This window comes from Onychostruthus taczanowskii, unplaced genomic scaffold, assembly GCF_017590055.1.
Source record: "Onychostruthus taczanowskii isolate IOZ18803 unplaced genomic scaffold, ASM1759005v1 scaffold36, whole genome shotgun sequence".
NCBI lineage: Eukaryota > Metazoa > Chordata > Aves > Passeriformes > Passeridae > Onychostruthus > Onychostruthus taczanowskii.
In genome coordinates this window covers 1,945,468-1,956,087 of record NW_024501015.1, presented here as the reverse complement: position 1 = coordinate 1,956,087, position 10,620 = coordinate 1,945,468, and the positions used below count along the sequence as shown (strand labels likewise).

At 46.3% G+C, this 10,620-nt stretch overlaps 1 protein-coding gene across 2 annotated transcripts; it reads left to right on the top strand.

Annotated features, from left to right (window-relative positions):
- Nucleotides 1-4,193: 4,193 nt before the first annotated feature.
- Nucleotides 4,194-7,741, top strand: HOXA11 (homeobox A11). 2 transcript variants are annotated; one of them, XR_005953202.1, is made up of 3 exons: nt 4,194-5,470; nt 6,953-7,269; nt 7,464-7,741. XR_005953202.1 is itself a non-coding variant. In XM_041411581.1 (2 exons), exons 1-2 carry the CDS (start codon nt 4,807-4,809, stop codon nt 7,183-7,185), a joined length of 897 nt encoding a protein of 298 aa, XP_041267515.1. In that variant the 5' UTR covers nt 4,194-4,806; the 3' UTR covers nt 7,186-7,741. The 2 variants fall into 2 exon arrangements, 1 of the variants encoding a protein (XP_041267515.1); XM_041411581.1 differs by having other exon boundaries at nt 6,953-7,741.
- Nucleotides 7,742-10,620: the final 2,879 nt, after the last annotated feature.

Below are 10,620 nucleotides of genomic sequence, written 5' to 3'. Positions count from 1 at the left end.
AAAGGAAAAGAAAGGATTTTGCTAATTGATATTAAAAATTAATCTGAAGTATTCTAGCCCAGATGACTGCAGCCTTTTGAGGGGTTCAAGCCTCTGAAATAATGTAATATGGTTTAAAAAAAAAAAAAAAAGTCAAAATTACTTTGAATCCTGTTTACATCTGTTCGTTCTCTTTACACGTATTCTGCAGTTTCCTAGCAAAATCACAACCACGCCGCCTCACGTTTTGGAAAATAAATAGCCATGTCACAGAACGGGGCTTCCATCTCATCAATATATACACGTATACATACAAGAATTCACCTATTATTTAAATTATTTAGCTAGCTATTGTAGCACTTCATTCTATTGCAATCTTACGGAAATGTATTTAGTTTAAAAACAAACAGACAAACAAACAAAACAAAGCCGTATACCTATAGCTTCTTTCCATAACAGACAAAACGGCAAACAGAAAAAAAATGCCTTTTAAGAACTTCTGAGCCCGAGCTATTTAAAATCCAATAATCAGCAGGTTTTTCTGAAGCTGAATTCCTGGCAAATTTTGTGACGAATTATCGCCTTGTGCCCCTATTTGCATTGGTAAAGGTGGAAAGATGGTGCGGTTTTTGGTGGGGTTTTTTTGCTTTTTTTTTTTTTTTTTTTTTTTTTTTTTTTTTTTTTTTTTTTTTTAGCAACATTTCAAATTTCCTAATGCTATGCTTTACTAATAAGCCTTTGTAGACAGTAATCAACCCTCAGTTTTACGAAACACTGTCCTAACTCCTTAGATATTTTCTCCTCCTCGAGTCGTAATATCCCTCACCCTCCCTGTGCGAGAGAAGCAGCAGAGATTGAAGCCAGCGATCCTGTAATATTTTAATTAGCTCGTCTTGACTCAAATTCCTTCTAGCACATGTTCCTCCTGTTAATTAGAGGCACCCACCCTACTGGCAAGGTAAATGGTCGGCTTGAAATATTTTCCAAGCAAAGTCCGGTGCAAAAAGACAACAATTTAGATACAATAGAACTTGACCTTTTGGAGAAGCAGTAGTGAGTTAAACAGTTCCCCTTGCACACCATCTGTATATGTAAAAGCTAGACTATCGAGGCGTCCTAGTTCTGTTTATATTCCTCCAAAGAAGAAGAGATGTAGCTTTTTTTCTCCTCCCTTTGTTTAGCTTAGCTATGGGTAACAGTCTCCCCACCTCTTGGCCACGCTTCTCCTTTGCAAAATCGTCCTGCAGCAGAGGTTCCAAATTCAGAGCGGTTTTACCCTCTCTAATCCGGTCGAAATACATGGGAAGGCGTAACGAATGCATTTTGCTTCTCCAAACGAAATGCCTGCCTTTGTTTATGTTGTTCTCAGTGAGGTTAGCGAGGGGAAGGCTCGGTTTTCCCCCTTCCTCAACGCGGAAGTCCCAATTACTGTATTAAAAGAGCAATTCAACATTAGACCAAATAATCAACATTGATAATTGTGCTGAACACAGCAACTTAACAGCAGGCTCCCTGCAATTACCCACACATTCCGGGACTTTTAGCGTACATTATCTCTTGTTTCACTTAACAGCAAATAAAGCAAAGAACAGCCTGTGCCTTGGGTGTCTACTCGCTCCCAGACGAGCTGAGCCCCCCTCGGTTTTCCCCATCACCCTTCCCGCTTGTTGTGCAGGCGGCACCCGGAGGCGTTTTGGGGTCCCCCTGCCTTACAAACCCGCTTGAAGAGAAATAGGCTGCTTGGTTTGGAGAGGTGGGGGAGAGAGCTCCAGCGATTCAAAAGCAGGCATCGGGGCTGCACGTGTGCATGCTGTGCAAGCACATATATGCCCAGACACACGCACACCCACGCACACACACTCCTGTTTCCAGTTGCCTTCTCGCCCTTCTTGCCTTAATTTCCCTTTGTTTCCCAGAGGCAGCACCGACCTCTGGCACGGCGGAGCCTCGCACGGCGCCGCAGCCCCCGCTGCAGAGAGGAGCGGCAAAGAGCCCCATACAAACCTGTGCCAGCTCTGCTCCCCATTTCTAGCCCCAAGGTTTGAAATTTATTGAAATGCTAGAGGGCGGCTGCAGTGAGTCCGAGGAGGTGGCGTCCCGCGACTAAGTGTTGGGCAGCTCTGTCATGTCTGCTCTGACACAAGCTGAAGTTGACTGCCAAAGTGCTATAAAACCGCAGGTCAGTCTAGAACTGTTTTCGGTTCCCCTAGACGCGCCGTGTTCAATTATAGCCTTAAAAGCCCTAATACAAGTGCAAGAATTTGTTTGCCATCACACAGAGGCGGGGCGAGGCTCGGCAATGGTGGCGCCTTTGTTATCTCAAAGTCACTGAAATCCTTATACATTCCTTTTTGTTCGAAGGGAGGAGTGTCTGCGTGTGTGCAGGGTGTGGGGAGAGGTTTTCATCGACGGAATTGAACGGTGCGGGTATACAGGGAAAATAACCAATGTTCGGACACCAAAAGAGGGCTTCCGACCCCCCAGTCCACTCCACCCACCACCCCACCACGACCACCCCCCGCAAAAAACTAGGGGGAAAGTGAATGCGAGGAAAATTACAGCCTTAAGGAAAAAGCCAAGCAGAGCTCTGGCACATCCCTCCCCACCTCAAGTTAAAAAAAAAAAAAAATTAAAAGGGAGAGAGAGGGAAAGCCCCCAAACCTTTTTACAATCCCTAAACGACATTGCAGTCTTCTGCTAGCGGTTTTGACGACATGCAATCTCTTTCCATCCACTTTCTAGCAAATATGTCAAGCTGGAAGATTAATTCATTAATTTCAAGTTCAGCTCACAGACGTGCAGTAAGCATAAGAAGTTCTTGCAGCAAACCAAAATAAAGAGTTCATTACAGGGATACGTCCAGAGCATTTGATTTGTGAACGGTAACCCTTGTAAAATAAGAAAAAGGCATATAAACATTAATGCTAATAAATTAGTTTACTCCACTACAAAGTAATTACTTGATAATCTTGAATTTACAGCTTGAATTCAAACGCAATAGTTAACTATAATGTAGGGGAAATACATAATGAGAATATTTTCTCTCTGCATAACATGATTAGATTTGTTATTGTGTCGGTTACGATAAGCTAAGCAATAAATAAACAAATCGATGTTGACATTTAAATACCGAGGATCTCCACAATTTACTGGAGAACTTTCTCCGGATATATAAATACTTCCACAGCACTGCAGAGGAAGAGGGGGGGGAAATCCAAATATTATTTCCCTAACATTTTCGTTTCCCTTCCACTAGCCTCCCAAGTCCACGGGGGCATGGATCTTGAACTACGTCTGATTTCCTAAGAGTACCGACTTCACAATAGCCGTTTGCCACTCTGTTTTTCTATTTTGATAAAATCCAGCCGGAACTCAGATATTTCTTTTCTGAAATCGAGCATCAGAAGAACAAAAAAAATACTTTTTCCGAGAGCTTAGGGATGTCCGTGCCTCAAAAGGTGCTGTATTCTTTGGCGTATTCCTGTGTTTTCTTTGGCTCTGCTTGTTCGGAGGGGTGTGCATTTTTATTGGCAGAAAAGTACTTTTTCGTCTCTGCCCTGTACAATCCGCTTTCTATATCATCCCTTTCATGCAACAATAGTAAAAGTTTAACCAGGTTTTTGAAATTGGTCTCCTTGGGTGTCAGCCTTCAGCGACGACACAAAGCTAAAAGGAAAGTATCTCGGTACGGCGAGTTTGCTTCTACGGGTTAACAGTATGTCAAATAATTTTAACTGGGCTTCTGGCAATTAAACTCGGAGTATTTGTCAAGCTGGGGTAGCCCAATATCCACTGGTTTTCCAAGCATTTAGTTGCAGAGTTGAGGCGGAGAGATCAGCAAACAGTCTTTAGCTCCGTGGTCTGCACTTTAAAGGGCTTGCTGGGTTTCTGGCGTTGCGACTGAGGCAAGGGATGGTTTGGAGAGGGTGAGGAGGGGAAACCTGCATCCTGGGGACCCGACATTGTTAACTACCTCCAGTAAAGCTTGGCTGAAGCCGCGCGGGGTATTTGAGGTTAATATGTAAGTAAGGGAAGGAAGACACTAAGCGCTTCGGAAGTGAACATGAATGCAAGCATGTAATCTATTCACCATGAAAATCAGTAAAGACTTGACCCTGGCACATTCTTCCTAGTAAGGTTTCCAGAAAAACCCTGAAGAGTGGGGGCTTTTTTTTTTTTTTTTTTTTTTTTTTTTTAGGGGGGAGGACCGAAAGCTCAAAGCGATCGCAAAAATAAAAAAGGGGGGAAAAAAGAGAGAAATAATTTTAAAAAAAGGGGAGGGGGGGAAGGACGTTTTCTTCAGGAGCGTTTTCCTCCTCCTCGTAAGCAGCTTTCCTCAAGAAAGCGTGCGTGCATCTCTACGGTGCCCTCCTCCTCGGAGCCTGCCAGCGAGCCGCCGAACGCCCCAGCAAGCCCACAAACAAACAGAAAGGTCTCACCTAACCCTGGGGGGGATTGATAAGCCTCTCTGCTCCAGAGCCAGAGGGTGCCAGGGCCCGGGCGGCTAAGTCTGGGGCAGTGGCAGGGCGGCTGTGTGTCCCCCTGGGCTCCCCCCCGGCCAACCTGCGCTCGGCTCGCCCCCGGGCGCTGGCGACGAGCTGTTGCTTTCCCCCTTTGCGACGGCCACAAAGGGAGCGGGGCCCGGGCCCGCCGCTCGTCAATGTCAACGTCGGGCCACGTGACCGCACCTCCCTGCCGCCGCCGGGAGAGCTCTCCACGTCAGCCTACGTCTCCCCATCTCTTACTTCACGGATCCGCTTCAAAGGGGCAGCTGCGTTAGAGAATCATGTTAAGCTCAGCTAATGCGGAGAAGCCGAGGTAGCCCTAATGATGGATTTTGATGAGCGTGTTCCTTGTTCCTCTAACATGTATTTGCCAAGTTGTACTTACTACGTCTCGGGTCCTGATTTTTCCAGCCTCCCTTCTTTTTTGCCCCAAACCCCGTCTTCTCGCCCTATGACATACTCCTACTCCTCCAACCTACCCCAGGTCCAACCTGTGAGAGAAGTTACCTTCAGGGAATATGCCATTGATCCCTCCAGTAAATGGCACCCCAGGAACAATCTGCCCCACTGCTACTCCGCAGAGGAGATCATGCACAGAGACTGCCTGCCTGCCACCAACACTGCTAGCATGGGCGAGATGTTCGGCAAAAACACAGCTAACGTCTACCACCCCAGCACCAACGTCTCCTCCAATTTCTATAGCACGGTGGGCAGGAACGGGGTCCTGCCCCAGGCTTTCGACCAATTTTTCGAGACGGCTTATGGCACGGCGGAAAACCTGGCCTCGGCGGACTACCCGGTAGACAAGAGTGGCGAGAAGGCGCCCGCGGCCGCCGGGGCGGCGGCGGCGGCAACTTCAAGTTCGGAGGGCGGCTGCGGCAGGGCGGCGGCGACGGCGGCGGAGAAGGAGAGGAGGAGGCGGCCGGAGAGCAGCAGCAGCCCCGAGTCATCTTCCGGCAACAATGAGGAGAAATCCGGCAGTTCCAGTACGTATAAAGGCAGCGCCGGAGCGCTTTTAGGAAAGGCAGCTTGAAATCTAGCGCACCGCCGCTGTTAAATTTTTATATGCTGTTTTATAAGCATATAAGGTTTATGAAGGGCCTTTAGATTTCCCCCAACAAAACTTTGTTATAAAAGGCGAGATCACGTGTTTAGTGCTGAAATTGGCCGTGAAATACCCACCGGGCAATGGATGCCTAATTTTTTTTTCTTTTTCTTCTCCTTTTTTTTTTCTTTTTTTTTTTTTTTTTAATAATAATAATAAAAAAAAAACAGTTCCGTGGCCAGCTCTTGAAAAATATAATAATGTTAGATCTGTGCCTGTAAATTCGGCAAAAAAAGGAGATCCTGACTCCTTTGATATCAATGTAATCCAGTGATTTTATAAAAGCCATGTGTTGCACCAGAAGTCTAGTTAGGAGCTGAATTCAAAGCCTTCGCCGTTTTAACGATTGCGCTAGAATAGCGTTTAACAGATAAAGTAGCCGCCTGAACTGTAGCAATATATTAAAAGAAGCAAATTAACCTAAAGCTGGCCTTTTTGTCTAAAGGAAGCCATTTTACTAAGGCACTGTGGCAATTACGTGTTGCCTTCTGTCCAACAGTTTGTTACTTACAATTGTTATTCAATCTGTCAAAGTCTGATTTTTTTATGTGGGCTTTTTAAAAGGCAAAGCTAGTATACGGCCGGGGGGAAAAAAATACCTCGACAATGAACTGTACCAGAAAAGGAAGTTTTTAAAGGGATAGCAGCTACGTTTAATGTAAAGAGCTCCTGAACCTTGAAACCTTTTATATTCTGCTTAATGAACTTTAAAACCGTAATGGCTAATCGAGAGGAGAATACCTCGATGCTGTGGAGAACGTGCTTGAAAATAGCCGGCTAGGGGGAGAAGGAGACGCCTCAGCCTCGGGCTCTGGGGTTTTTCCTCTGCTCGGGACGTAGAGACGGGATTAGGCCAGGGAAGGAGGGCGAGATCCAGGCGGGCAGGGGCTCGGGCAGGGCTGGGCTCGGGCCCCCCTCCCGCTGCAGGCAGCCAGGTGATGGCTGCTCCCTGGGCGGCTCGGCGTGCGTGGCGGCTCCCGGCGGAGCAGCCTACAAAGGCTTTCCTCCGGCTCGTGAAATCCGCAAGAACCCCCCGCCACCGCTCTTTCCTCCAGCTGCCCTCCCCGCGGAGGAAGCGAGGCCGGATCCCCGCGTCTCGGCGGGGGTTTCGCCCTGCACGCTGCCCGGGGCCGCGGCGCTGCAGGAGCCGGGGTGTGCCGGCGGGTCCCGGGCCCGGCTGCGCGCACCCGCCAGGGAGGAGGGCTGGCGCCAAGCTCCAGACCCACCAAGTCCGGCCCCGGAGCGGGCAAAACGCGTCTTTTCCACATTAACTGCTTTCCCTGAGAGTACCCCAGTCCCTTCTCAGCCCCCGCCGCCGGCGACCGCCGGGTCTCAAATGTTTCTGCCTTTTTTCGCTCCACAGGTGGACAACGTACGCGTAAAAAGAGATGCCCATACACCAAATACCAGATTAGAGAGTTAGAAAGGGAATTCTTCTTCAGTGTCTACATAAACAAAGAGAAACGCCTCCAGCTCTCCCGAATGCTCAATCTGACCGACCGTCAAGTCAAAATATGGTTTCAGAACAGAAGAATGAAAGAAAAAAAAATTAACAGGGACCGATTACAATATTACTCAGCTAATCCACTACTTTAAAACTCATAGCGTTTTTCAAGACGAGATTAAATTCAGATTTCGCCCTTGACAAGGTCAAGCCACGGGGTTACGTGGAGGAAGGAGGTGTGTATCTGACGGGACTAGAAGAATCTAAGGTTTTACACACATGTAAACCTACTCTGGAACTGCGATGATGATTTTTTTATATATATATTTACATATCAACTGGAATCGATTTGATTTTGACCCACATGGGATCCATTTCTAAACGTGCACGTCACCTCTGAGTGCAAAATCCATACCTCTTACCTTTCCAGGCACTGCGGCTCACCCTGCCACCGCTTTCGGCAGGCACGGGCGGGGACGGTCCTTCTCCATCCCCGGACTCGCCCATCCTCGGCCCTTCCTCGCCCCTGTGCTGCTGTGGAACAGCTGTCTGGAGATTGCCAGGTCGGGCTCACCCAACCAGGACCACTGCAGAACATAAACTCTGAGAACTAATCTTTTGTTCTTCCTTAGGAAAATATCTGGGTTACAGGCAGGGTTTCATTGCTCGTGAATGAATAAGAATTGAAGGACGGGCACACACACACACAAGGACACACACACATACAGAACTAAAGAAAGGGGGGGAGTCATGTCCACACCTTCCTGGGGCCAAACCGCGAGTAGTTGTAATATGGATGTAGTGATGGTTATAGTAGAGTTTCCTTTGGGGGTGTGGGGTGGGATGGGGGCGAGGGAAAAAAGACCGAAATGAAAAAATTAATTATTTACTTTTAAAAATCAGGTATAAATTCGCCATATGTCGTAAAGAAACAATCACTAAAAATAAAATTAGAAAAATTTAATTAGCTCTTGTTTTATTTATGACAACAGACTATGCGTTGCCATCTTTTTGGAGACAAATCATATACAAATACTAAAAATAAATCGGCAAAAAAGTGTGAATTTCAGCATTTTAAGAGAAACAACTCCTTAAAGGAAACTAACCTTCTGGCTTCTGGCTCACAAACTTTCTTCAGGAAATACCTGTGGAGAACGACAGTTTAGCAAATACCACACAACGCTTAATTGAAACTTGGAGTTGTGCAATGCACTAACATTGGATGATTAAAATAACTATTGCATGTTCGTTTAAAGGTGACTAGTGAGGAGTTTAAACAGAAGCCAAACAATGTAAATATGGTAATTTTGTTGTTGTCTACTTTAAATGTCATGAGCTCTACTTTGTCGCCCAGTCGACGTATGCAAAGAATGGAGAGTTGTTTGAACTTATTTTAAATATCTATAAATATATATATATTTCCCTGCAGGAACCAAAGTGTGAAAAAATGCAATTAAAAAAAAGAGGAAAAAAAAGGAAAATATTTAAAATTCTATATCAGTTTACAAAGGATACCGTGTTCTATCATTGAGGTAATTTGCTGTCGAGAATATCTGAATGTATATTTCATACAGGAACGGTGTTTTACAAGACTTGTAAATAATAAAAAAAATAAGAACCCATGACCTATTTTGTTCAAATACCCTTTTTTTTTGCCCCCGTTTTTTTTTTTTTTTATTTTTTTTATTTGGGGGGGGGTTTTTTTGTTTTGTTTTGTTTATTGTTCCTTTGGGGCTAAAGGGTGTGGAATTTCTTTACATGTGCAGCAAAGTGGTGATAAGAATGTTTTTGACTAATAAATTTTACCAAATGGATGTAATTTCTTTGTCACAATTCACAAAATGCAATATCTTTATATGATGTCACTGTTTTCAATATGTATCATCTATATGTATATACAGTTTTCTTTTAATATGCGCAAGTATTTGGTTGCATGTATACAGTGGAACAGCGCACAAGGAAAATAAAATAAATTTAAAAAAAAGGGAAACTTTATATTTTTACTCTGGTGTTACGTTACTGCATGTTCTTTTACCCGATGTAACTCTGGGACCCGAAATTCCTCATGACCTTCTTCAGTCATTTGGGGCGAATTACTCTTCTTTTGTGAACTTCATCGTTAAATCTTCTACTCTGGAGTTAACAAGTGAACCTAGGCTTGTTTGAGCATACTTTCAGCGGGTCACAGGAAAAGGAAAATTAAGTGTGCTCATAGCTCGCTACGTGTTAGGCCTTCTCGTTCTCCTGCCAGCACCGGCGGGGCAAGGTCCTATGCTCGAGGGCTGGATGTGCCATTGCTGCTTGCTCCCCGCCACATGTGTCCAGGAGAAATGCTTGTCAGTAGCATTTGGGAAGCATTTTATAAGCTGGCACCAAAGGGAAGTTTCAAGGCAGCTGATGGATGCGGCCAGAATCTGAGAGCCTTAAGAAAATTGTTGTCTTTGGGGAAAGGAATCCGCATGGCAATGTGGTGGAAATGGACTGTTTGAAATTGTCCTTGATCTCCAAGGCAGGGAGGGGGTGGACTGAGGCGGGCAGCGGGGGGGAGGAGGGCTGAAGGGAGAAAGTTGGAGAGGGCAGGGGGGGAGAAAGCCACAAACACCAAACAATAGCTGAGATAGGAATGTGTTTTGAGGAGAGTATTTGAGTCTTTAATGTTGACCCTAATCCTAATCAGCAGAAGAAAGTGGATTCTGTTTTTGCATTGTTTACTGGCTTTGAACTTCTGTATTGCTTGGACATCACCCATAACCTTGAGGTGAAGGACTTACTGACTTTGGGCCTTTGTTGACCACCGCCACCCAGCCAGACAACGTTTACCCAAAGGGAATGTGGAAAAGTGAGGGGGAAAAGAGAGGACTTTGTTTGTTTGTTTGTCTAGTATGCAAGGGGAAATGCCAGTTAAAAGGAGACAGACAGATGGATGGACAGACGGTGAGAGAGGGACAGAGGGACGGATGGAGAGCTGAATGGCAATGAAAATTAAGCCTGCAAGCTTCCTTTCCTGGTTAAAAATTAACTGGTATTCAGAGCCAATCCTAGAGACAGTAAAAACATGGAGTTTCTGTGGTCGGGGTTTGGATTTCCTAGCCCAATAAAATCGCATCCTCTGTGTTGCTGTGACATTGCGGCCATAAAAACTGTCCGTGACTTGTCCGCTCGCCTGTACCAAATGCATCACTCCAAAGGCAGCGGAGGTTCGCCCAGAGGCTTTTACACCGGGAGGTGAGCGACCATTGCTCTCCGCCGCCGTCTGTCCGTCCCCCCGCCCGCCCGCCGTCCTGCCGCGGGGCCCCGGCGGGCGGGCGGGCAGACGGACGGACGGACGGACGTCGGCAGCGGTTTAGGGGCTGCTTTGCCACAAGATGGCGATCTTCAGATCAATGTCAAAGCCGCCCGGGGCAAGGGGAGCAGCCCTGCGGAGGGAAGAGGAAAAAAAAAAAAAAAAAAAAAAAGGAAAATCTTGGCCTTTGTTCACTTTGCATCCCTGGAGCCACACGGGTAATTATTGCACTTACCGAGCTCCGCTGTACAAAAAGCCGCTCGGGATGCCAGGGGAGGGGGGAGACGCTGGGGCTTCTCCGTGG